A 26989-nucleotide genomic window follows, 5' to 3' on the forward strand; every position below is an offset into this window, starting at 1 on the left:
CATTCTAAAATTCTTGATTTCTTAATGGAAGGGTTTCAGAATGTTTCGGGGGTTGCAACACACAAGATGCTGTGGTCTGCCATTAGAGTGTTTATTAGTCCTTAGCTGGGACTGAAGGTCCTGGAAGATCCCATTCCAGTATTGACATTCAGTGGCTCCAGTTCTTGGAGTTTAAAACATGCACACATTTAAAAGTTTTCAAAAACACTATTTGAAGAAAATATCCTCTCTTGGCTTTGTGTGTGTATTGATTTTATGGAAGGTGTATGCTGTATGTCCTATTCAATGTGGGTGGTTATGAATAGCCAATTTAATTGAATGTATTGCATTCCACTGTAAAGTGCAAACTGCACATTTCGACATGTGGTCGGGCGTGTGGGCGGAGCTGCGTGCAAAGGGGCGGAGTCTTATGTGGCTCTATGCGTGGCATAAATCTCTGGGTTTTTCATTTTCAAATGTAGGCAGGTATGCTCTCCACCTGCGACAACATTGGAAGTGGCAGAAGCCACAGGTGGATTTCCTGCATGGAGAAGATCCTACACACCGTGCCCACTCCCCATCCCGGAAATCCCATGGGAATGTATTCGGCCGGCGGAGCAGAGAGCTTGCCTCTGCGTGATCATTCCGCTCTGAGACCTACGCCTGCTCATATGGGTGTAGCCACCTAGAATCCTCTGCTCTTTCAAACCGGATGTCTGAGTTGCTACTCAAATGGAGACGGGCTCTGCATTGCGCCTCAGAGGGTGGAACGCTCTAACGTAGAGGGGGGCCTGCTCAAAGAAATCTAGCCGCTTTTTGCTAATCACTTCCTGTTGGCTCGCTCTGTTTTTTGTGTTACTTGATAAACGACTACAATTTACCAGGTTGGAAGGGCAGAAGTGATTCATATCACCCCTAAGATATTCTCTTGCAAATCTGGAAGTCGACTAACTACCCCACTACCGAGGACGAGGCGTCCAACGAGTGCAATAGAAATGTGACAGAGAGGCCTGTCTCTGGCCCGAGACGCCAACTGAACAAGTTCAGGTGGATATGGCCCTCCTTTGAGCAATACAATGAACTGCCTCGATTGTTTGACGCCCAACATCCACTTTTTTTGGTGAACTGTCTCAGTCTTTTTTAACAACTTGGCATGTATTCATGTGGCTAATTTGCTCAGCGAAATGGGTCACTTTTTCGCAAGTAACCACTTAGCGGTTCCGTATTCTGCGGTTACTGCTTCCCTTCACTCTTGCCCCCTTACTTATTGGACCGGTGGGGGGCCTTTGTGTATTTTTATTGCACAGGGGCAGGCCGGTGACCACTGTATTTTCCTTTTCAGGCTCCACGTAGGTCCTTACCGTGGAAAGATTTCTGCAGCAAAGTGATCCGATCCCTTGCTGAGGTTTATATGTCATAAAATAACGAACATTTCCACTGCAAAAAAGAAACATAATACAATACCAGCCGGCTCCAAGTTCGTTGCCTATGTGTCAGGAGTTTAGGAAACTGTGAATGCTTGAGGCTGGGCACAACACCATGGGTCTAATTCACAGAACGTTTTTTGGTGAATTAGGCCCATTTATCGCGGTGCAAAGAGTACTTTTGCAGTGCAAAGTCACTTTGCTCCGCTCTTTCAATTAGGCCCGGTGCTTCAACAAAGTGTGTAACTAAAGAGCTTACCTCATAAAGGCAGCCTTGTAGTTTAAATATTACAGAATAGAACCATATTTTATTTACTAATAATTGTGTGTGTATATCTTTTATTCACTTGCTAATAAACTGTTGCTGCTCACTTCACAACCACAATCCCTGGAATCTGTATTGCCATTGCCACCATGTGCTAATAAACCTATAGACTTTGGGAATAGTCACTATTGTTTGGGATAATGACCCTCCCCAACTTATGGCCCGAGGCACAGCAACTATCAGCCCTACTCATTTGATTTATATGATCGGCTGGTCTAGCCTCCATGTCCTCCCAATCAAGCTATCATTCCTCATGAAGAGGGCCAAGGCCCAGGATTCTCATCTCCAACTCTCTTAGATGCACCACTGCAAGGCTGGCAACATCTGGCGATGGTTGTGAGTATTCGTTGTTGTGGCAGCGTTTACTGAGGGTGCATGAAGCCGTCTTACCTACCGGGAAATCAGCGGTGGGAGTGCTTATGCCTCTCAGGGGCAGCTTGAGCGGAACCTGACACATGACTGCCACCCCACCAGTTACATGGTCTTTAAGAGGTGTTGGACAGTCAGGAACACTACCACCAATTTTACTATAGTGCCATGTGCATGTGGTTATAAAGTGATATTGTTGGGCAGCATTGAACCCCAGTAATACTGCACTTCAAACATAGAAGAGGCAAATGTCCTCCGAAGCGCAACATTGCAAAAAGGGGACTTATTACGCTTGCACTTAGGTGCAAACATTTGTCATCCTTGCAATTTTAGTCATTTGCAAAATGAAGCATGATCGCCTTTGCTTCTTTGATTTTGCACCTGGTAATGAAAAATTAATAAACGCTGCCTGGCATTTTGGCATGGCAGGCAGGGTTTACAATAGATTCCTATGGAGTACGCCTGCTTTTTCCTGGTATAAAAATCAGGTGGACAGGGTGGGGGTTGAGAAAACGGTAATTCCATTCCATGTCCCCTCGCCGCTATTGAAATGAACAAAAATGTGGAGCAGAGAAAACAGCATGATCACAATTTTTGCCCTAACTTTTCTACGCTTTATTTTTACTCTATTCCACAATAAACATGATCCCGCGAGAGTTTCAATGACTACATAAAGCACATTCTGCAACATCTGGAAATAACGGAGCAGGCCGTTTTGAGGAAACACAGTGCAAACCTCTTCAATTTAAACCTATTGTGGAACCTCCTCCCCGCCAACACCAGACTCAGACCCTCGCCTCGATATTTCTGCCCGAGCTCAAGACCTTCCTCTTCAAGGAGTGGCTCCTCCCCAACAGCTCGGTCCACACATCCTCCGCACCCATCTAACCTAAGACTGGGTGATCTGCTCCCCCATGTGTCCTCCCCCTAGCGATGTGACTGCGGAACCAGGAAGTGGAAGGAAATGCCCCTCTGCTCAGGGGCAGCTGATGCCTACAGGAAAGAACCGTCAGAAACCAACACACCTACTGCTACTTGCCTGGGGTTTAAGTAGGGAGCGAGATATATGTTCTTTATGGCCAAGTCTACAAACACATAGAAATGTTCAGCCCATCTCAAAGAAGGGCATCGCCTATCCACTTCGCCACACCTCGCTGGAGCTGCTACTAAAGCCGCCCTGTGGGAGGCAGCCAGCCAGAATGCCATTGCCAGGGCTCAAAGCCAACGGAGATAAACTATCCAGAATCGGCCTACCTTCTGAGACTCTGCACTCATCCAATCCCAACAAGTCAGAGGCCAGCTGTCTTCTTCATATTTATTTATTTAAACGTTTACACAAGACTGCCCATTTTAACATGATCTTGGAGCACTGTATGAAGTTCAAAGGGGGGAGGTGAAAAAGAAGATTGGGATAGATATGCTATAGCGGGGGGGGGGATCTGGCTGGGTAAAGTGCTAGGAAAAAAGGATTTTATGGAAGGTGAGGATGGAAAGGGTGGCTCGCATGTGGCGTACGAGGGCATTCCAGGCTCCGGGTGCCCATTGGGAAAAGGCCTGTTTTTAGGTGTAAACTGGCTTGTCTAGTGCGTGTGTGGCTGAATGGTTTGTGTTTGTTGTGGAGTGGAGGTAGGATAGGGGTTTGTGGGGAATGGCCTCGCATGCAATGCAAAGTGATTTGGAAGCAATCCTCTCGGTATGGAGAGACAGTGGAACTGGTAGAGAGCTGGGGTTATTTGTCAGCATTTGCATGAGTGTAGAATGAGTCCTGCTGCATTCACCATGCCTTGCATTCATTTTTTATAGCGCCTTTCACCGTAATTATGGTCCAAACATGCTTTTGGTTGAACACCTTCAGAGGAACGGTAGTCAAATAATTTGGGAGAATTTGGGTGGGGGGTGCTATTATGCCTGTGTGCATTTCAGCTATTAAAGTTATGTGAGGGTGGCCACGACTCTGGTAGTCACCCATGTCAAAATGGGGTGTTAATGGGTGCAGCAGAGGTATATTATAGACTAAAGGGAGGGATTGTGTTTAAGATGATAGAGAGTGATCTGGGAAACTGCAATTTGAATTGTTGTTGTTTAAAGTAGCTTCATTCTTATGGCAGAGGTGATGTGCAATAGTGTTTGTGTTATGTGTGAGTGCAGGGTGTGTGGAGTGAGAATGTGACTTCCGCTAAATTTTGAAGGTGCAGTGTGCGAGGGGAGAAATGGGTTAGCTGTACAAAAAACAATGTCTAATTCCTGGATTCCATCTATGTACAAGGAGCAGTGCTACTTTTCACAGGCGATCTAAGCGCTTGATGAGTGCATAATACTCACCTCCTGAGAGGGGTGTCCCCCAGAGCTCGATCCTCTCAACCTGGCTCTTCAATGTCTATCTGGCCCCTTTGGCCCACCTGATCTCCACCTTCTCCAACTTTCAGTGTTATGCGGCGAATGACACTCAGCTCTCTTTCAGACTTCCCTCAGCCACCTCTCCTGTCTGACTCATTTCTCACTGTCTATCCATCGAATCAGGATTGGTGGTCCTCCAATGATCTCTACCTTAATGCCAGTAAAACGGAGATCCTTCTCATTGGGACCTCTGCTTTCGTTTTCCCTTTCTCACTCTGGCAGCCCTCCTTGGGCCATCTGCCCTCACCTTCCTGTGAGGCAAAAAACCTTGGTGTCATCTTTGATTCTACTTTCTCCTTCTCTCCTCACATCACAGACCTTGTCAAAAAGGCCCACTTCCAGCTGCACCTCCTCAGAGATATTCTACCTTTTTCCACTTTCCCACAGAGGCTCACTGTCTCCAGTTCTGTCCAGGATGCATTACTGCAACAGCCTCTTTCTCAATTTTCCTGCCTCTACCCACTCTGCGGCCTCTGCAACTAATCCAGAACAGGACTGTGAGGCTTATCCTTGGCCCCAAGCCCAGGGACCGTATATTTCCATCCCTGAAATCTCTCCACTGGCTCCCGGTGGCTGCAAGGATCAAGTTCAAGACCCTCTGCATTGTCCTCAAGGCTTTCTGGGGCCGGGCCCGCACTACATCCAACTCTATCTGACTAAGTAGCTTCCTTATCGAGCCCTGCGCATAGGGTCCTCCAACTCTCTATGCTTCTCCAGATATAGAGTGGGGGTAGATCTCTCTCCTCTGCAGGTGCCTCCCTCTGGAATGGCCTCCCTCAGACTTGAGCCGGACTGCCTGAAGTTCCGGGAGCAGCTCAAGGCCGTCTTTTTCTCCTCTGCCTTCTCTCTCTCGCTCCCCTTCTAACCTTCCTGTCTGATGCGCCGACTGGTTGCTTGGTACCATCAGAGTCTCACTGGGTACCAGGCTCCTCTATGTCCAGTCCTCCTTGCACTGTCGCCTGGCCTGATGCACACACACGCTGAGCTGGTCACACTTACCCAGAGCCCTACTGGTCCTGACCGCACTTCCCCCTACCCTCTCCCAAGAGCATCACTGAACAAGAGCACACCTCTCTTTTGCATACATGCCAATACGCCTCATTCCCTTCGGGAGATGCTATTCCAGTTCTGGTTGCAAGTCTGCATTTTGGGACTTGAAGTCCTGGGTTTTCCCATTATAAACCCAAGATTGCAACTTCCAGAATGCAAAATTAAAACTAGGAACGCAAAAGCATCTCCCAAATGGAATAGGGCATCTATGCATGTATGTTTTTGCCACTGAATAGTCTCCCTTAATTGACATGTTGAGCTTGTCAACATCCTTTCAAATATCACTTGAGATAAATAAAAGGTATCAGGTAATAATATCGCCATATATATGGTCGCCGTAAATAATATTGCCGGGAAAATGTCATGGCGATATTATTTGGGTGACCATATATATGGGGACAGAGGCAAAAAAAAAATTTAAAAAAAAAAAAGTTTAGGGGTTGCGGGGGTGTCCCCCGCATGTTCCATGCAATAATGTCGCCACAAAAAACGACCATTTTTCGGCGATATTTTTGCCTGGTGAGATTTCTGTGGCGACATTATTACATGGAACCAAATAAAATTGTTGAAATGTGTCACACATTTTAAACGCTATTAGATTTTCCAGTAACTCAGTACTTTCTCAGACACTATATAGCGGGTCTAGCCCTGTAACGCTGTTCACAGCGGGAGCCGCCGGGAGGGCAAGGCAAAGGGTAAAGTGACCTTTGTGAAGACTTTGCTCTTGGCATAGTATTAGATGAGGAACATGCTGCTTGCTCTGTTTGGGGGCCCGATGATAGTATTAGCTTCCACTGAGCATTTTGAAACCTACACGAGAAGGGAAGGTTCACTCCTTTTTTTTTGTTTACTGTAAAAATTGGAATACAGTCAACATGCTCCGCAATGCCGAAATAACGATGGCGCACTTAATGAACCGCACACTGCGAACTAATACTCAAATAACATGGAACGGCTGCCTTGCTCGAAAGACTCAGTGGTTGATGAACTCGAGTGAAAGGAACGGTGTTGTCTCCCGGTTGCACAGCAGCAAAGTGTTCCTGCACCTCTAAGAATTGATATCGACTGTAGTCAAGAAGAAAGGCTTCCCGCCATTGGGAGGCACAGATCTGTGACTGGAGCGGAACTGTGGAAACGATGATTCAGAGGCTGGGGTGTGCGCAGGCGCAGAGCTTGCTCCCGCTTCTCATGGTCCGTTCCTGAAGGGTGAGAAATCATGGTAAGACCAGACTTTCATGAAACACGGAAACCCTCATAAAACACGGACCCCTTGCTTACTATTCTTAGAGAGGCAAAGCTCCTCCCTACTGATGAGGTCCAACCAGACCGAAACACGTGTCTGGGATGCTGTTGGTACTCTTGTTCAGAGGAGAATTGCCTAGCATTTCGGTGCTGGATTGCCCCAGGGCAGGACAAAGTCTGATATGTTTGGGATATTTCTTCTCTGTGAAAGATAGTGAGCTAAAGACTCTGGGGAGGTCTCTCGTAACCAGGACTAATGTCTGGCAGAGGGACTCCCAGGACCCCCATTGGTAATTTAGTCATTTTTTATTATCCAGGCCTCCACAGCCATTCGGCCCACAGCATGTCTGCTGCATCACATAACTGAGCGTCAAGTATGCTAACACCTGATTGGGAAAAATGAGCATGTTTGAGAATTCACTATCATAGCCTGCCAGTCCTATGTTTATAATGACATGTCCTTTAGTTCAGTGCCACCCAGACATTGCGTAGGCAGGCCACTAATGATGGAGAGGCCCAAGTTTGATGGAATAGCTCTCTGTCCGCACCAAAAAGAGAGCTCACATCCAAGTCTGTGTCTCTGTTGCATCTAATAACTCGGCCAAACTCTTTAAGATCTGCAAGGAGCTGGCCAATCCTGCTGCTGTCTCTACCTCTCCTGTCCTCTCCCTGGCCCTCTGCACGGCTCTGGATTCTCATTTCATCTCTCTAAACTCAGGACACCCTGTCCTCTCTCTGTTACTCTCCCCCTTCTCCCTCTACTCCCTGCTCTACCTCTGGCCCTTCTTTAGCCACCTCTCCTCCCTCCTTCTCTGCCTTTCACCTTTTCTCCCAGACAAGGTTTCTAGACAGGTTTGATCTATGAAAATCTCGTCAAAACAGGTTCACCCTGTTCCTCCAAAACCATCAAGGACCACATTGATACACTGGCCCCCATTCTGGCTGACTTCTGCAACCACTCCTTTGCCACTGGAGTCTTCCTTTCCCCCATGAAGCACTCCCTTAGGCACCCTCTTCTTTAGAAACCCTCTGCCGACCCGTCCTGCCTGGCTAACTATCGCCCAATCTCCATTACTCCTTTACTGGGCAAACTCTTGGAAAGCTGGCCATCTCCCAGTTTAATCTTCACACGGAATCTGTTGGTTGTCTCCATGACCATCAGTCTGGCTTCAGAGCTGCCAGAAGCATGGAAACTGCTCTGCTGAACATCTGTGAAGACCTGCTCTCTAACCTTGATTCCAACACCCCCTGTGTCCTCATCTTACTTGATCTCTCCTCTGCTTTTGACACGGTCAACCATGCTATCCTGCTCAACCCTCTCTGTGATAAACTGGGTTTCACCGATTAGGCCCTGGCTTGGCTGACTTCTTTCCTCTCTGATCGACCCTCCCAGGTACAATTTGGGTCATTCCTCTCCTCTATCTCTATCTCTATCTGTGGTGTTCCCCAGGGGTCTAACCTCTCTCCCTGGCTGTTTAACCAATACCTGGCACTTCTTGCCCACTGCATTGCCGCTCTCTGTCCCAACTTCCAGTGCTATGCGGATGACACTCAACTCATTTTCAGGCTCCCTTCAGCCACCTCCTCTCCTTCTCTCATCTCTGACTGTCTGCTATCCAGGAGCGATGTGCCACCAATGATCTCTGCCTTAATGGCAGTAAGACAGAGATTCTCCTCATCAGCACACCTGCTCCCTCCTTTCCTGTCACTCTCTGGCCGGCCTGCCTTGGCCCTCTTCCTGCTCCCACCTGTGAGAGTAAGAACCTCAGGGTCATCTTCAACTCTACACACTCCTTATCTCCTCACATCTCCGACTTCTCTAAGAAGTCACTCTACTAGCTTCACCTCCTCAGAAGTATTCTTCCTTTCCTCTCCTTCCCCCAGAAGCTCACTGTCTCCAGAGCTCTGGTCTGCTCTAGACTGGATTACTGCAACAGCCTCTTTCTAAATCTGCCTGCCTCTACTGTCCGCCCTCTGCAACTCATCCAAAATAGGACTGCATGACTTGTCTTTGGCCTCAAGCCCAGGGATTGTATCTCTCCAGGACTGAAATCTCTGCACTGGCTCCCAGTGGCTGTACGGATTAAGTTCAAAACCCTCTGAATTGTCCACAGGGCCTTCTGGGGCCTGGGGCCTAGGGCCTCAATATCTTTAACTCTCTATTCCTAAATATCTTCCTTCTCGAGCTCTTCGCTCATCCACCTCCAACTCTCTCAGGGTCATTCGCTTCTCCAAGCAACGAGTTGGTGGTAGATCTCTTTCTTCGGCTGGGGCCTCCCTCTGGAACAGCCTCCCTGCCTCTCTGAAAATTGAGGAGACCCATCTCTAGTTCCGGAAGCACCTTAAAACCTTCCACTTTGCTTCTGCTTTCTCTCCTCCTCTCCCCTCCTGAACTCCTTGCTGAAACCGCATTGGTCACCTGGATACCCTCTATTCATGGGCCCAGGTCCCCTCCCCGCCAGTTCCACTCCTGCACTACCCCCTTGGCCTCCCTTGCACTCTGGGACTGTTTCTGTATCCCTATAGCACCCCTACCAGCACTTGACACCTGATGTCTGCACTTACCCTTGCACCTGCCACCAGCTGGCCGCAGTTCTTATTTATTGTTCTTTATTGTTTTATTTATTGCTGTGTATCCTATGTACTGCACTTCCCCTCCCCTTTCCCTTGCACCCCTCCTCCCCTGCAATTGCGCGATCTCAATTTCACCTGGCCTAGTAAGATCGCTGTCTCTGTCTTCCCTCTGTTCCCTTCCCTTGCCTCGTTGCGCCTTGAAACACTTATGTATAGGCGCGTTATAAATGCCATATCATATCATATCATATCATTGCAACACTGCTACCTCCATTTTCAGCATTGTAACTGACTAATCGCCCCACCAGGCGATCCCATCATAACATAGACTCTTTGGTTTAAAAAAACTGTCACGGTTATAGAAGTAGGCCATGCTTTTGTGTATATAACTGGGCCAGACCCTACTTTTAGTAGATGCCTCTCTCAGTGGAGGAGACCCTGCTCTAGCTCATACCATTGTTCATGTAGCTGAGATTGGTTTTGCTCATGCCCTTACTCCTGTAGCAGACCCAGCTTTAGCTCATGTCCTTACTCCTGTAGCAGACCCAGCTTTAGCTTATACCCTTGCTCATGTAGCCGAGATTGCTTTGGCCCATTCCCTTGCTCCTGTAGCAGACCCAGCTTTAGCTCATGTCCTTACTCCTGTAGCAGACCCAGCTTTAGCTTATACCCTTGCTTATGTAGCCGAGATTGCTTTGGCTCATTCCCTTGCTCCTGTAGCAGACCCATCTTTAGCTTATACCCTTGCTTATGTAGCCGAGATTGCTTTGGCCCATTCCCTTGCTCCTGTAGCAGACCCATCTTTAGCTTATGATATGATAGGATAAGTCATTTATAACGCGCCAGTACACAAGTGTTTCTTATGCCGTTGTTACTAGAATACAAACTGTCCACTTTCTGCCCACTTTCATGGAACACTGCTGCCCGCCAGACCGCCTTCCCTGAACACAGCGTGTTTGGATGAGCATTCCATGAAAGTCGGCAGAACGTGCAGGGGCCCTAGCGGTGGCAGAGTGAGCAGCTAAGGAGTAGGTGGGGCGGGCAGTGAGGTTGGGGGTGGAGGTTAGGCTGAGTAGAGGGTGGGGTGGGGCTGGAGGTAGTGGGAGGGTGGGGGTGCAGTAGCGGAAGTGAGTGGACCCGGTGGGAGAACAAGGGTTGCAAGGGTGTCCCTCGCATTTGAAGAGGACGCTGGCTGGGGGGAGGCAGGCGATAAAAAATGGGCGAGCCATTGGCATGTTAGATGAGCTCAAAAGCCATTTTCTACCTTTACTCTATCTTTCCATACAGACAGGTGCACTCACATTATCACAGGCAAAATATTCTACTTACATCAATACGAGTTTTGGGGTTGCCAGTAAAACCCGCCAATGGGCGGCAGGTACCAGCAACCTTAACAACCTTACTGCCGCCTGATATCCCGATTCCACCGGGATATATCAAGCGGTGGCGGTAAGCATTAGTCCCCATTTCCACGGAGTACCGTAGGTCTCCATGGGAATGGGGTCATTGAAGCACAGGCACTGTTGCCAACGATTGCCAACGGTGCCCATGCTTCAGTCAGAGACATGCCGGTAAGGGCCTGAAAACCCAGCAGGTCAGGCCTGCCGGGGGATCCGTGGCCACTACCGGCATTCTTGGAGTATGGCCATACTTAGAATGAGCGGAGACTACTTATTCTGTTTTAGACACTCCCAACTTCCAATAGCCTGCCACCAAATGCAACTCCAATGTACACCCATTGCTGATCTTTGCTCCCTGCAGCTTCCTGTGCTCATGTTCATCGCAAGGAGATTCCACTCCTGCCAAAGACTGACTGGCGATGGACGCAGCAGATCTGGGGATTCAGTGCCTTCTCCACAGAAGCCCTATGGCGTTGTGCCTGTACTCTTATAAACCCGCCTTGCCTTGCTTTTCGTTGTCTATTGGCAAGTAGTGTGCAGAGTGGATTGCCGTTGTCAACTGCACTCGTGTTTTCTTCACTGTGGACGCCTCTCTGCTTGGAAGTGGAGTCACACCCGCAGCTCAGTCCACATGGATTGGTAGAGAGCGGCCTAGTGCAGGGGTCTGTGAATGATGAAAAGGTTGGATTCTTAGCATTGGTCATATCTGCTGTAAGCGGACATCTTCACGAAAGACGGTCAAAACTCTTATACTCTTCACAGATCTTGCCTTTTTGCGCCTTGGAAAAGATGAGAACATTGCTGCAATTTCATGTTAGGGCTTCTAAGTGCTGTCATTACACGGGCAGGACATGCTATCTTGGTTTTAGATTGCATGCGATGAAATGAGTTGGTGACCTATGGAAAATGATAAATGCTTAGCACGAACCCTAAGAATGGAAATTTGGGGGCCACTCTGCAAATTATTGTAAACCCCCCAACCCCCACGAACGGTCCTACTGGTAGTTGTTGGGTCTGCTAAAGTGCTGGATGCCTTTAAGAATGTCAAAGGAAATTATCAGTCGGAAATGGCAGGAGAGATACAAGGAGCGCTTTTCAGAACATAATATGTTGGGCCAATTGGATGTCACGTTTCTATGGCAGCAGGATTTTTTCTCTCTGCTGCCATAGAAACAGAACAGTTGGAGGCAGTTGTCAGGTTTGAGAAGGTTTCGCCTTTGCAGCTTTAGTCAAAGGCACCCAGCTGGGGAGTGCAGTGGTGGTCTTCTTGCGCTAGTCCTCTGCTTCATCATCGTCACCGCCTTGACAGATTGTGCCCGGCTTCATTAGTCTGTATGAACATCCCTGGCCGGGCCACCTGAGTTGAGTGCGTTTGGCTTTCAACATTGGAGGACTCTCAAAAAAGCTTGCTGAAAAACGATCTCCTCGATTAAAGCTGAAGCATGCATTGGGGGACATGCTTCCTGTGTGGGGGAGATATGAAGCGTGTCTTTGCAGAGGCTCCAGACCTGCAGAACTACCCAACTTCCCCAAATGTTTGTTAGCACCTGGAACCCTCCATGGCTAAAACAGGGGAGAGTTCGCCTGCTCTGTCTTTCTCCTGCATATGAAGCTTTCACCAATAAAGTCTCGGGAGGATAGCTCAGGGGCAACGTGCTTGCCTTGGAAGCAAGACGACACGGAGCCAACACAGGTTCGATACCTGGGTCCGCGCTTAGAAACCTCTAAGTATTAAGCGCTTTATAAATAAACAATCATATCACATCAAGGCTCTTCTAAAGCACTGGCATGGACTGGATGAAACCGGTTTCAGATCCTATTCGCAATGGCGCAGCTCTCGTTTTGGCTTAAAGACCTGCAGTATGTTGACCCGATTCGGCCTTGTGAAGCAGGTTCTTATGTTTTCTCTATGCCCCCACCCCAAGCCCAGACAGGTTCCACACCATGACATGGGGTGTAAAACCCTCAAAATGGACAGCTACATTAGCACATTAAATCACGTTGTTACCTAAAAAGCAAGAATACGATATTTGCAAGAATTCGTTCATAGTGGAATATTGTTAACAGTTTGGCCACATACATTTGAAGAGCTTCTGAATTGGAAAAATAAATATGGTAGTGACTATGTCTCCCGAGCAGGGACGTCATTTCACAAAAAGGCCACGGTTAGCGGAAGTGACATCACATGACCCATGACATCTGATGACATCACAGGAAGTTATGTCATGTGATCTCACCCCCAAGTGACATCACAGGAAGTGACGGCACACAAACTTTCACCCTGTGACAAAACAGGGAAACTATGGTTACGATATCACTGTTATGTGACGTACATTTCATACAAGGATGGATCACCACATGTAGTGTTATAATATCAGTGTGTATATGCCCATATTACCAAATTACTGTGAATGTAATCAGACGTCCAACACAACAACCTGGCCTATTGTACATCACTCAGGCTAAACTGACAGAGTATCTTCAGGAGGCCTAAACCCCAAAGCGCAGACATCCAGTGTCTGCCAAGTGTCTGGCCACAGACTGGAAACAGCAACTGACCAACACAAGTGCAACCAGAAAAACGGTGGTCTGTAGGGTTGCCCAGAGCTGTGGCAGTGGCTATGAATGATTTGAAACCTTCCAGCCATCACCTTTCTCCTTTGCTTACTTGGTAAGTAACCACCGTTTTTTCTGCTGGATAGAGGGAAAGGGTGTGCTGCAGGTCACAGTGTTTGCAGGTTTTTATTTTAAAATGTAAGCAGCAGCAGCTCCATGACATCACCCCTTGAAAAGGCCCCTTTTATTATTTTCCTTGGTCCTCTATATCTTTAATGCCAACCTCCTCCTGCTTCTAAGCACTGGAAAAGGAACTGGACCCATGTTGCACTGAATCCTTTCCTTCCAAATATATATTGTTTTTGCTTGAGGTAGCTGTAACCCCTTGCAATGATTGCGCAAGGTGGTAGTCCCGCACTGGCCATGGGCCAGGAGCTCTGTGTGTTCGCTTAATTTGAAAGTGAGCTGAAAACACTGGGTCTCCAAGTACTGGCAATAGATTTCTCTCCAGAAACACTCTCACGGATCTGTCGGGGTAGTTTATGAAAGAGCAATTATCCGGAGATAGTTTTGTCCAGAACGGTATTCGAGATCAGGGTCGGATCGGCCCGTGGCCGGGCCAAAATCGTCCCTGTGGAGTGGGGGCCTGGTTTTTGGCTGTGCCTGGGCCGGTTTCGAGAAAAGAAATGGATTTCTTTTTTTTTTTGAACAATTTGTTTTTTTTCAAAAAGCCTTTCATCCTTCTGAGGTAGATAAATGAGTACCAACACAGGTTGGGTGATATTGTATGCATATTTGTTCTATAAAAAAAATCTTTAGCATAAGTGCTATACAATAACATATTATCATTTGGCCTTTGACGTCTGCTTGGATTCACAGTAATTTAGTGTACTTACGAACAATTCTATTTGATGCCACTTCCTGTTTTGTCAAGGGGTGAAAGGTCATGTTTCATCGCTTCCCATGATGTCACTTTGGGGTAGGGGTCAAATGACATCACTTCTGGTGATGTCATCAGAGGTCAAGGGTCGTGAGGTGAGGGGTAGGTTACTTTTTTGAGGCGAGGGGGCGACTTTTGGCCGGCACCTGCCTAAGCTCTGCCTTGAATGCTGTAAGAGAGGACTGTAGCTGTCAGGTGACATCTTCTGACTGGGATAGAGCTTCTCTGCTTCAGCTACTCTGGAGCATCCTTTCTCGATGTTGGAGTTAGATGATTAATCTTTAGTAGTGAGGTTGTCGATTGAGCCTAATCTCTTCTGCAAGTCACTCAGGGAAGCAGCAACTGCACCGGTAGGGGCAAGCTCACCCGACTCGTTAACAGTGATCACCCGTTTCACCCGGTGAGTGTGCAAAGGGGTTTTATAAGCAAAGACACCCATCTTGGTCTGTTTCTTAGATGAACCTGACTTTCCTTCCATCATGAGATGGATGGGCAACGGTGGTCCCCATGCACAAAGGGGTAGTGGAAATGCCCTGGTGAGAATTAATTTTAGGGCGCTTTCTATTACCATCCGGCCTCCTGGATGGCCTTCCTGTTTCGTCTTACTTTTTGCAGCTGTGATGGTTTTGATGTAAGTTGCTATTGCCAAGAGACTAAGTTTGATCAGGGACAGGGTCGGAGCCTAGATCAGTCAATCATTTATTGAAGCTTGTCTGGTGTTTTGGGTGGAGGTCTGCTCTAAATTCGTTGGAGCAGGGCAACTCAAGGCTGTGGGCTACTTACTTTTTGCCACATGAAGTGGGTGATGGTTTTCAGACCCGGGAGAGGCCTGGTGATGCTACTTCTCTGAAATCCGGTCCCGTGGGTGTACTCCGGTGCAGCCAATGACCCTCTCTGGTGAGGTCGGATTCCACTTTCGCCACACCCAAACACTTCACTGGTGGGTCCCTTGATCTTTGATCCCTTCACTCCCCAATTGCAGCTGGATCGCTGCACTGACACAGCCAGTACTGCACCTCTGGGTGCCTGTGGTCTGCGGTGCTCTTTGCTGAAGAAGCTCGGAGCGGGGCGTGAGTCACGGCAGTGCAGGCTTCTTCGCTACAGTGAGCAGGTCTGCCGCCACCATCCAATGGGATACTGCGGCTTCACCCCTCTTGCTGCCCAGGACTCAGGAGGCAGCTCTCTGGTCCATGTTAGCAGCTTTGGTGGAGCACAGGTATTGTTCCTATATCATCACAGGCGCACGTATGCAGTGATTTCCCTCGCTATATCGCATGGCACAGGAGTTCGGATAACCATGTGGCTGTGTATCAGCAATGGGAGCTTGATCTCTAAGGATATTTGAGCAGGATTAAATGGCGGGCTCCTGAGCACCTCCTTAGTTGCTCAACAGTGCCCCCTCTCCATTTGTGTTTTTACTAGGGAAGGGTTTTTTTTCAAATACTAAACAGTTGTGTCATGTCTGGCTTCAGAGATAGTGAACTTAAACTCTCTGGCTGACCACATCTTAAATGACCCCTGCTGTCAATCATTTGCTCAACAAACGAGAGAGAACGGTAGGATAATTAGCAAATTGATATAAAGGCTGTGTGAGCCCAGTGAGGCATATACCATCAATGACTCTGTGCATCCGCACCCCCCCCCGCCCGCCCCAAACAATACACATATATTTTCAGCAGCAGCCTAGAATCCCCGCTTAACCTCCGCGCCTCGTGGGCCAGTTATCTACCTCTTGTGGTGCTCGAGGAAGTCGACAATCTCCTTCTCACTGTTGGGCTTGTTGGGGATGGTGATGGGCTCATCATGGAAGGGCTCGTAGTAGTCAATTTCATTCAGCTTCAGGGTCAGCTTCTTGGCAACCTACATCCGGGGCAGAGAGGAGGAGGAGCAACACATGCAGACATGAATGGATGAAAGTGAGAGAAGCACAGACACCAACTAAAAATGACATTCCCTAAATAAGCAGTGGACACGGCGGCGCCGCTGCGGTGCCATGAGACAGATCCCCCAGCAGACACTCCAAGCAGAGGAGGAGGAGCAACAAATGCAGACATGAATGGATGAAAGTGAGAGCTGCACAGACACTAACAGAAAAGGACATTCCCTAAATAAGCAGTGGACACGACGGCGCCGCTGCGGTGCCATGAGACAGATCCCCCAGCAGACACTCCAAGCAGAGGAGGAGGAGCAACAAATGCAGACATGAATGGATGAAAGTGAGAGCTGCACAGACACTAACTGAAAAGGACATTCCCTAAATAAGCAGTGGACACGGCGACGGTGCCGTGAGACGGATCCCCCAGCAGACACTCCAAGCAGATACTGGCAGGCAGCCTGATGCCGTAGCGTCGAGGTAGAGGCAATGGCGTCATCTCATAGTGCACGGGGCCTCGGCAATAAACGCAGTGGTAGTTGCATCACTGTGGCAAATTAAGGGGGTATTCATCAGTAAACTGCAATGCAAAAAGGTACAGGAACAGGTGGGCAAAGACAGTAGAGGTTTAGGGGATGTATGCCGTAGGAGTGAACGAGTAAAGGACACGGGGATGGAGAGGGCAAAGAGCTGTGGTTTTAGACGCCATAAAAACGGGAGAAAGAGACTTATTTAAGGTGATGAAAGTTCATTAGGTCACGACTAAAATTAGAAAAGATGCCTTTATGTTAGACGTTACTAAGCAACCTGCAACGGTCGCTTATTACTTACGGGATTTGTTTCTTACTGTTATAATGTGAGGCAGCCTCTAAGAGCTCAATTGGGAAGGGGAATGGGACAATCTGTCGCAAAATGGTGATGCTACGCAACATATTGGGATCCTGATTTTCAAACAGGTTTTAACACAGGAAGTCCCATTGAAAACCTGTTTGTAAATCAGGCCCTAAGGGTCCCTAGATAACACTCAAAATGGCGGGATTCCACAGACTCCCCTTCTGCAGTGTGGTGTTGGGTCCCCGGGTCTTTGGCGTCTGACCAGCTGGCTGCGTTCTTGTGAAAGATGGGCACCGATCCCATACACTGAGCAAAGTAACGTGTTTGTCCGTCTCTGGGATGTGTGGAAGTTACTCCTGCAGTAACTTCCGCAGTGATGTGAGCGGAAATGAAATCCTGCCTCGGTAGCGGCAATCAGCAAGATGACACAGCTGAAGTGATCCATAGTGTTCCCCCAAAACCCACATTTCCAGACATATATATTTTAAACCATCTCAGTCTGCCAAAAAAAAAAAAAAACATAAGGGCAATGGAAAAAAGCCCCCCCCTACCCCCGGCCTCCCTGGATAAAAATAAAATGGCTCAATCCTGCAATTACAGGTTGTTTTTCTTTAATGATGGGGCATGCTAAGGCCACCTAGGGATATATATTGCCATCGAATACACAACGCACCAATCAGTCGCCGTAATAAAGGGCATCACTTTCTGACACTAGCTGTCATTATGATGCAATGGACCATTCATAAGCAAGTGGCAGTAAGTCAGTCAGTGATCAGTGAACCACAATTCAAAACTAGAAGACATCCCTGTCTGACATTAGCAGTCAGTAGGATATGCTCTTATGGGTTCTCTCTATCTGGCCTGCCAGATGTTTGGCAGTTCAACTCCTGTCATCCCTAGCCAGCCTAGTTAGTGGTGAAGAATCATGGGAGTTGTAGTCCAAAATATGTAGACGGCGATGACGACTTACTTGAGTTAGTGCAACATTGAAAGCAATGCTATGATCTCCTATTTAACAGGGGTCGACTCTAAACCTAAGGACACATTTTTTCTTTTTCAACATACTCCTATACTTTACGACAATTGGAGATGATGGTTGTAGGATGCACAGCATACTGTGTGTTCTGTGGGGGTATCTTTAAGGATGAACTCTGCTCTATGTGTGGGACTAGCTGCGAGGACCTGAACACTAGCCAGTGTATACTCTACTACTGAAGCAGGTGACTGTCATGTGATCGCATATCAAGTGTGAGCAGTAAACAGAGTCTGCACTTTCGTAGTGCATTCTGGTGTTTGTAGTGTTGCGTGTATAAGGGCAAATGATTCAATTTCTTTGCATCTGCAGCTTTACACCTTGAAGCATTTCCATCGACTGCATTTGTATCTATGCCCTAGCATCACTTTTTCTTAATAATGAGGACAAGCCACCGTACCCTCATCCATTTGCATTTTTTCTTTATGCTTAACCTTTTTTACAGCTATTGTGCTTGTTCCAGAGAAGAACGCAAAGCCAATATACATGCAGAGTTGCAATTGTATAAAGATGCAACATGACGTCACCAGAGAGAAGCACAAGTAAAAGAATGCAAAGGAATAATGAGAACATGGGGACATCTGAGATCTCCAAGAATGAGCCTATGCACAGCACAGCATTGCTATCGCCATATGCCCTGGTTTACAAAGCGTTTCTCAATATAACTGCTCCATTGTAAAACAGGCCCATAGTGTCCACAAGGACTTTGTCTGTGCATGGCAGGGTGCCTAGGGAACACATATACTTTTCAAATCCAATAACCTTCTGTGCTCCACTGCATTTTGTTAAGTTATCGTGGTACGTTGTGTGCTTTTAACTAAGGCTTTTCATCACAAGGGTACAACTGCCACCAGTGGGAGATTGCCCTTGCGTTGCTCGACATGTTCTGCCTGAGAAAGAAACCCATGTGGACTTGGAAGCGAGCATCGAACAACAGGAGTTAGCCAATCATCGCCTCAGCAAGACCATGTGCTGTTCCTTTAACCAAGATTGACTGTTCACCTGGTTGACACGCCCTTGCAGCCGCTGCTCATAGACTACACACTCTCGGCTGAATGGCCTGTGGGCACTTGGATCTTAGTGGACACGTCGGACTGTTTCACAAATATTTTGACTTACTTGTGATTTAAAGCTGGGGAGGGCTTTTGATTCACAAAGCAGTTATTATGAGCGACTCTGGTTTACTCCTGACTTTCTTGCAGTACCTCGGGTTTCTGCTCATGGCTGCTTCTTTGTAAGGTGGCTGCTTAGGGGCGTGGAAGGGTCGTGCGGCAGCCCGACAGGAAGAGCTGTCACCAGGGGTATTGCTGGGTCTGTAAACGATCCGGGGCTACGCTAGTGTCCGGACTGTCAGGACTCGGCGCTAGCTAGCCTTTTTGGTTGTATCCCCTGATCTTCCATCTGGGGCGACAACCAAAATACCCGGGGCTATAGCCCCCTCAGCCCCGCCCTAGCAACGCCTCTGCTGTCACCAGCAGCCTATGCAGTGACAGGCATCTTGAGGTTTGGCAAAGCGTCTCTTTAGACTGAGGTGAGAAGTGGGCCAGGTCAGGAATCACACTGCTATTAGTATTTGAAATCTGTATCCGATGCCAGCCTGGTAGCCATGCCAACGTGCACACAGACAGCACTTCACTGCTTTATATTCACACATGTTTAATTATTGCCAAGCTCCGCAGTGTGGGACCTTAACTATACCGCCTAGCGCATGAACCCTCTTCTTTGCACTCAATGGACTAGACTCCTTCTGCGTGGCGTCCAGACTGCACCCACCTTGCTGTCAAACGTTGCAAAAAATGGGATGAAGGGGTGGAATTCTTCTGCGGCGTCTTCAAATGCCTTGTAATCTATAAAGGGACACGAAATGGAATCCATTAAACTCAACACCAAATAATAGATTTACAAGCTAAACATGTACAGGCGCATTATAAATGACTTATCATATCATACCATATCAGTAATAATCACATATTGGGACCTTGTGGAATAAGCCAACAAAATAGCGGTCAGCTCTGTGGTTATGACTGGTGTAAACATTGAACGCTACATTAAGGGGTAATACCACTTTCCACCCCAATGTGGGTACAAACATTGTTCAGAGCTATAAGACAAACTCTGAATCACGAGCACTGCATGAAGAGATACGCATTGGGAGGGCCCCTTGCTAGCGAACGGAGCATGGGGTATGCATGCCTGGTGCAAGCCATTCACACCAGACTACATACTGCTCATGGCAGAGGTGTTTTCCTGTAAACAGCACTCAAAGCAACATCGCCACTAGTGTAGGCTAATGTCCAGTGCAATGCTGGTGTTGGCTAGGGGCCCCACTGGGCCTGGAAGGGCACAGCAGCAGGTAGGTTTGTCACCCAAGATCAGAGCGCCTAGATACTCAGGCACACACTGGGCTCAGATTGAGCATCTGATCATTTCTAATGGTGGTTCACGTGTTCCCAAAGCCTGGTCAGCATTTCTAATGGTGGGTCACGTGTTCCCAAAGCCTGGTCAGCATTTCTAATGGTGGGTCAATGGTGACGCACACAAGAGCACACACACTTTGAAACGGTTTAGCCATTGCGTGTCAACACCACACTAAAACACTGGCAGACATGTTCTTTACTCAAATGTTCAGTTTCTATATTGGAAAGCTATGGCGAAAACTGTTGATTCCTCTTATCGTACATGCTTGTCTGCTTCTGCTAAAGTGCAACTGCTGTTGCACAAAATAGCAAAGGAAACTTTGCGAATGTGCTTAGAAAGTACTTCAACGGCTTGCCTACACCCGTCTCTATCATCCTCAATCCTCTGCAAAATACCTCTGTAGTTCTCTGACAAGATGATGGAATGTATTGTTGGCCTTGCCAACAAGTTAGCAATGTACAACCTTATCTATTCCTGTAACTGCCTCTCGCTCTGTCTCTGCCTGGAGAGATTTCAACTTACCTTCTTCTTTTGCGGTTGGTGACTGCTAAAGTATGGAAGCCACATGTGTGGAATTCGACCATCCGCACGGTGGTTGTACGCTCGCATGGGCTTTTTGGAAATTTTAAATGAAATTGAATGATGATAGATAAACTTCCAGAAAATGTGTGGGGCTGATCCGCACACATATCCCTATGCTTACTGCACAATATACACATAGACCTGAGTACTCTAGGTGGACACAGCCTACAGGTGTAGTCCTCCCTGTCATATTTAGTTGGGATCTGACAGGTGGAGTACACAATGCATCTCAGAAATCGGGAGGGCCAAAGCCTTCCTCCCGCCATGGCCAGCCTAGTTTACTATCAAAGGATCCATGGACCCGCCCTGTCTGTTTGTTTACTCTCTGCATATAGTGGCAGTGATTAACATAATTAACAAATGAATAGAGTATACTTAAAATAAGCTCACATAGGGTCTGGATGCAGAGGCTAAAGCAAAGGAGACAGAAAACCCCCAGCAACTTTTGATATGCACTGTATCAACCTAAAGCCAGCTCCCGCCTCTCAGTATTAAGGGCAGTGACCTGTCATGTCTGGGACTATGTAATTACAGTAGTCATCCCCACAAGAGGAACCCATTCAGAAGGTACAAGTATGTGGTTTGGCAGAGACCAAAAGTCTGGTCTCACTGTAGCTTCAAGGGAGACCTGTCGCTTTAATCAGGAACCACAGAGAGCTCAATTAAACAGAGAGACCCTTTGATCCACAACAGACAGGAAGATGGGTGGGACTTAGTATTACATGTTTTCACCCCTTTACCTTTTCTGTTGCAAAGCACTCTGGTTATGACCTCACACATACAGGAGATTGTTGGTGGGACCCAGGATTGGTTCATTAATGTAGGCAACGCCTACACCAATCACTGTGGCCCATTTGGTTTTAAAATGGACTGAGCCCCTCTTTTGGGCAGATCATCTCAAGACTTTGCAAGGAGTAACAAGAAGTATTTGGGTCCTGGCTGAATGCACATTCTGCCTTACAGCTTCTGCCAGTGAAGGAAGGCCAGGATTTCCAAAGAGGGAAACAAGATCCCTCCCCTAAACATCTCCCAGGGAACAGAGCGAGATACTGAATCCAGAAGATCCTCCAGCAGCTCCAGAACCTGTACCCAACAAGCACACAGCGTGTCCTGCTAGACTCTGCAAGCAAGATCCCTAGGTGGGAAGTGCCAGGGAGTCTCTGAACCAACCCAATGACAATGAAGTTGCCTGCAACACTCTCCTTAGCTTTGGGCCATCCACCTTAAAGGATGACACAAGCCCAGTGAAGAGGCTAGGCGGAGTGCATCGACAAGTATCAACCATTGACCATCTTAAAGGTTATTTTTGAGTCAGTCGAGCCCCTCGAGCTGCAACCGACTGCACCACTGACTGCTGTCAAGCCGCAGTCGCTAACGCCAATCCGAGATGCCTAGACCAGTGCTTCCGACCCGCCAACCAGCACTGAGACAACGATTCCTGACCGTGAGCAGCCATGTAGGCCAGCATGCACCCTTTCCATCCAGCCTCGCTCACCCAACTAGCTGCTGCCTTATATCCGCAGCTTTTTCCCATCTTCAACTCTGTCGCAGAAGCTGCAAAGAGCCCTGAAACCAACTCGACCCTGCCGAGCACCAAGAACATCTTCAAGCACAAGGTACATTGTGGTTCTGTCCCCATGGACCCATCTCCAAAGGCCCCTAGTGACATTTTACAACCCATTGCTCCCGTTTTGATGAAAACAAGAATCCTTGACCTAATGCAATAAATTACTTTACCGACTACCTTCATGTCAGTGTCCAGAGGGCATCCCTTTTCCTTCTTGAAACTGTCTGTCCTCCGCATTCCTTTACAGGGTGTGTTTTCTTTTGGAGTTTGCTAGAACTGTCTGTTGTGATAAAAATAAGTATATATTTTTATCCAACCGTGGCTGGATAGTCCCTTTTATCATTGGGTAATAATTGTATTTTGACTTTGTTGCAACTAACCAACGATCCACAACCGTCCACGTTACATAAATTGGACAAGGAGGTTTATAATTTGCTTGTGTTTCCAATCTGTTTGTATTCTTTCGGGTGTAGTAGAGGTATGGGGCTGATTGATGGTTTAGAAACCGATATTCATCCCAGAGGACCACTGGTGCCCCAGAAGTTGATTCGCTAAACACCACATCTTATTTGGACAGTCCCAATCTAATTAACTTTTACTTGCAGTCCTTGGATGTTGTGTCTCCTTGGATTCCAAAATGGAATGCTTTCTTTTCTCAGGGCATTGTTCCTGATTAGGCAAAGTTCTTTGGTTTTTTAAAACCTACAAATGCACAACTATCACTCTTTATCCTTTGATGATCAGCATTCTTGAAAGGAGTGTAGCACTGCCCTGCAACATCATCTTTCTTCACACTAGTTGCTCCACCATCTTCAGACCAGCTGCCATTCTTGGTGTGGCAGTCAGACATGCTTCTGGTGGTGGATGCGACCTGCAGTGTGGAGCCCTGTGTGCTCTTACATCTTGATTGTTCTATGGCCCTTTTTTCTATCTTAGACCCGCACACGTGGATACGTCGGTATGCCTGTGGAGCAGTCTTCTTCTTTTCTCCCTGAGCAAACTCCCTTCCTACAGATGAGATTGTCCAGCTGCAAAGTCCCTCCCTGTGCTTTTCTGAGTGATCTAGAGGTCAATCTTCTTCCAGAGTCTTTTCATCATCTATATGGAGCAGCATATAAATGTTGTGTCAGACTTGAGCCCACCCATCCTCTAGAACACTGACAATCCCATTTCAATCTTACAGCATTCTCTCTGTCTTAGGTCCACTGCTAGAAGGAATGTCAAAGTTCCACTCAGGTCTGGATATCCTAATAGCTTCTCCACCCCAGTCCTTCTCGTGTGCTATATTGTCATCTCTGCTGCGCAACTTCTCTGCTCAACATTCAATGTTGACCTTTTGCCAATATGATTAAAATCCTGTTTTCTTTTGCTAAGTGTCTCGGATTTGATTGATTTGCCTCTTCGGCAAAAACATCATATTGCAAAAATTGCCAACTGCCGCTGATTTTAGCTATCTGTGATAACAAAAAAACAAGTCTTCTTCAGATTTGGGTTTTGTACCATTATTCGTGCAGAATTTCTTTCACAGCTGGGTGCCGACAATGAAATCTTCTCTTGTCTACCTACTTCTGCATTCCCTCCACTTAAGGCTATCCTCCACTTTGATGAAAGGTTGATGTCAGACCAGTATTATATTTGACATCCACTGGCTCCCTTTGCATCTTGGTGTTCAGCTTTAGCTGTGCTGGATAGTTCAAGAGCAACACCGCATTGGGAAAAGGACACATGCAGCACGCTATGGTTGGGTCTACTTAAGTCGTCATTACCCACAGTCTCAGGTCAATAAACTGAGTACAACAAGTGAGGAATAATAGTGACATTGATCATTATGGGGCTTAGAATCTGGCATAAAGACCTATATAAATCACCAAATTATCAATATTTCCCTGAAGTATCCTGTGTATCTGATCTGGGCGAATAGCTCTGGGTCCTTGGGTTTCCAAGTCTACTTGGAGGACATTTTTCAGTTGAGTGGATATTCCCGAATTTCATGGCGCCAACGTTTTCAAGAAGTCTTTTCTCGAGCTGCGCCCCAATTCTACAATTTCTAAAGGATTTCATTCAGCTAGTTCTTGATTTTCTCCACCTTGGCACACCTTTGGCACACCAGCATTGTCCTATCGTTAAGGTAAGTTGTATGCATCTTGGTGCCATTTTCGTCTGCAATTCCTGTGTTTTTACTTCCTTTGAGTTTGTTTGTCTCCACTGTCTCCAGAGCGCCCGTTCTCTCCAGACTGGACTACTGCAACAGTCTCTTTCTCAATCTTCCTACTTCTACTCGCTGACCTCTTCAACTTATCCAGAACAGAAACGCAAGACTTATCCTTGGCCTCAAGCCCAGGGACCGCATCTCTGCGGCGCTGAAATCCATGCACTGGCTCCCCATGGCTGCAAGTATCAAGGTCAAGTCCCTCTGCATAATCCACAAAACTTTCTGGCCCGGAGTCCCTACTATCTACAACGCTCTCTTCTCAAATACTCTCCTTCTGGAGCCCTCCGCTTGGCCTCCTCCAACTCTCTGCAGATGAACCGTTTCTCCAAACAGAGATCTAGGGGTAGATCCTCATCCTCTGCAGATGCCTCCCTCTGGAACAGCCTAGCTACCTCTCTCCGTCTTGAGCCGGACCACCTCAAGTTCCGGAAGCTCCTCAAGACCTACCTCTACTCTTCCTCTTTCTCTCTCCCTCTCCCCTGCTAATCTCCTTTCTCTTCACTTCTTTATCTCCACCCTTCTCCTCCCCAACCTGCACAGCTAGCTGACTGGTCACCTAGTGCGCCTCTCGAGCCCCACAGGTCCCAGGCTCCCCCGCCATCCTACACTTACCTCTGGGCCTCTGCACTCTGCTTGGCACTACTGCATTATGCTCCATGACATGAGAGGGGCAACCACCCTGCACTTAACCCAGGCCCCTGTTGGACTGGGTGCAGTTGTCCTCCTCCCCCTTCCGGTTCTGCGCACATGCACAACCTTGACCTTACATGTTCTAGGCCTTGCAAGTCTGTATGTTGGCCCTCCCTCTGTCTCCCTCCCTAGCTTGGTCGTGCTTGAAATTATCATGCAAAGGTACATTGGATGACCAGCTACCAAGCAGTGTATAATTTCACCAGGCCAGTACCGTCATTTTTGATATGTATGCTCCTCCCCTAGCTCCCCCTTTTTTCTCCTATTTTGTCAAGAACTTCACAAGAAGAAATGCCCCGGCCTAGTATTCTAGCAATTGTTTTTAGATCATTTGGAATCTTCAAGGCCTAAGATTGACTACTGTATTCCCTTGTTCCCTTCCCGCTTTGAAGCGCTTTGAAGCATTTCACTTGTGTATAAGCGCTTTACAAATAAACAATTACAATTACAATTGATTGAATATTTTGTTATTGTGTTTCTGTACCGTGCTTGTTCATGCCCCACCAAGCTTTTTTGTTCTAATGGTTTCCCCTGTAACATTTTCGTCACTTGGTATGGCGCACTGCCAATTCTGGGGTTAAGAAATCTACACTTTCATTGTTTACATGAAAATAGATATCACTATTTTGATTTCCACTTTAAAAAGTGCACTACTTTTTAACACTGTGCTAAAAGAATTTAGAGTCAGCTTTTCCAACTCTAGAGCATGGTCTCAAACATCTGAGGTGAGAATTACTAACACCTGACGTAATGCAGAATGTATTCTTTTTAGCATAGTTGAATAGACCAATAGTGAAGGCATGGCGAGATCTTTTGTTTCCTCTTTGAACTCAGACCAGGGGAGAGAACCAATAAGGCGTAACTGCCTGCAACTCACATTAAAGGTTGTGAGCAAAATGTGTGTTATTAATGAGGAATAAGGCCAATTAAGTTCTGCTAATGTTCTCCCACCAGACACTAAAACTATTAAAGGCAAGTGGTGGGACCTGGTGCAAGTTGTGACCGTTATTTTAGAAAACATGCACAAATGCTAATTGATTAAAAAACCTCTACACTAATTGGATAGTGACACGTGAGACAGCTTGGGCTGTAGCATCCCACTGAGGCGGACCAATCATGTAGAGAGTGGAAATCAGCAAGGTCAAAACTTTGTTGCGTCCCATGGAACACCACAATCCCTTCTCCAAATTGGCCCTCTTTGCACCTGCTGACTCTGAAACTCCCATCTCGATACATGTTGCCAACCCTAAAAGCAACCTCCTAGTTATCTTCTCGCAATGGATAGCTGCATGACTGCTGCCCTGCTCCTTGAAATGAATCTTTCCTATTTTTGGCAATGCTGTGTCTGGGCCTCCTCGTGTATCTCACTGTGTCCTTCACAACCATTATGCATTAATTTGCCTATCATCTGAGAAGGCACCTGCTGCCTCAAGTCTCAGGTCAGGCCCTGAGAACTATCTCCATTGCAACAATTAGCTGAACACTGTTCGACATCCCTTTTCACTCTGACCGTGGCTGCCTGGA

At 47.3% G+C, this 26989-nt stretch overlaps 1 protein-coding gene across 1 annotated transcript in view; it reads right to left on the bottom strand.

Moving 5' to 3' along the window:
* CASQ1 (calsequestrin 1) overlaps positions 1 to 26989 on the bottom strand; it is a 200012-nt gene that overhangs the window by 39887 nt on the left and 133136 nt on the right. The window contains exons 5-6 of the mRNA XM_069635437.1: positions 19770 to 19843; positions 15986 to 16116 (exon numbers count right to left, since the gene is read on the bottom strand). Of these exons, the coding sequence (XP_069491538.1) occupies positions 15986 to 16116; positions 19770 to 19843 (205 nt within the window). The remainder of the gene's footprint in view (positions 1 to 15985; positions 16117 to 19769; positions 19844 to 26989) is intronic.

This window comes from Ambystoma mexicanum, chromosome 1q (genome assembly GCF_040938575.1).
Source record: "Ambystoma mexicanum isolate Mex_15411 chromosome 1q, UKY_AmexF1_1, whole genome shotgun sequence".
Classification (NCBI taxonomy): Eukaryota; Metazoa; Chordata; class Amphibia; order Caudata; family Ambystomatidae; genus Ambystoma; species Ambystoma mexicanum.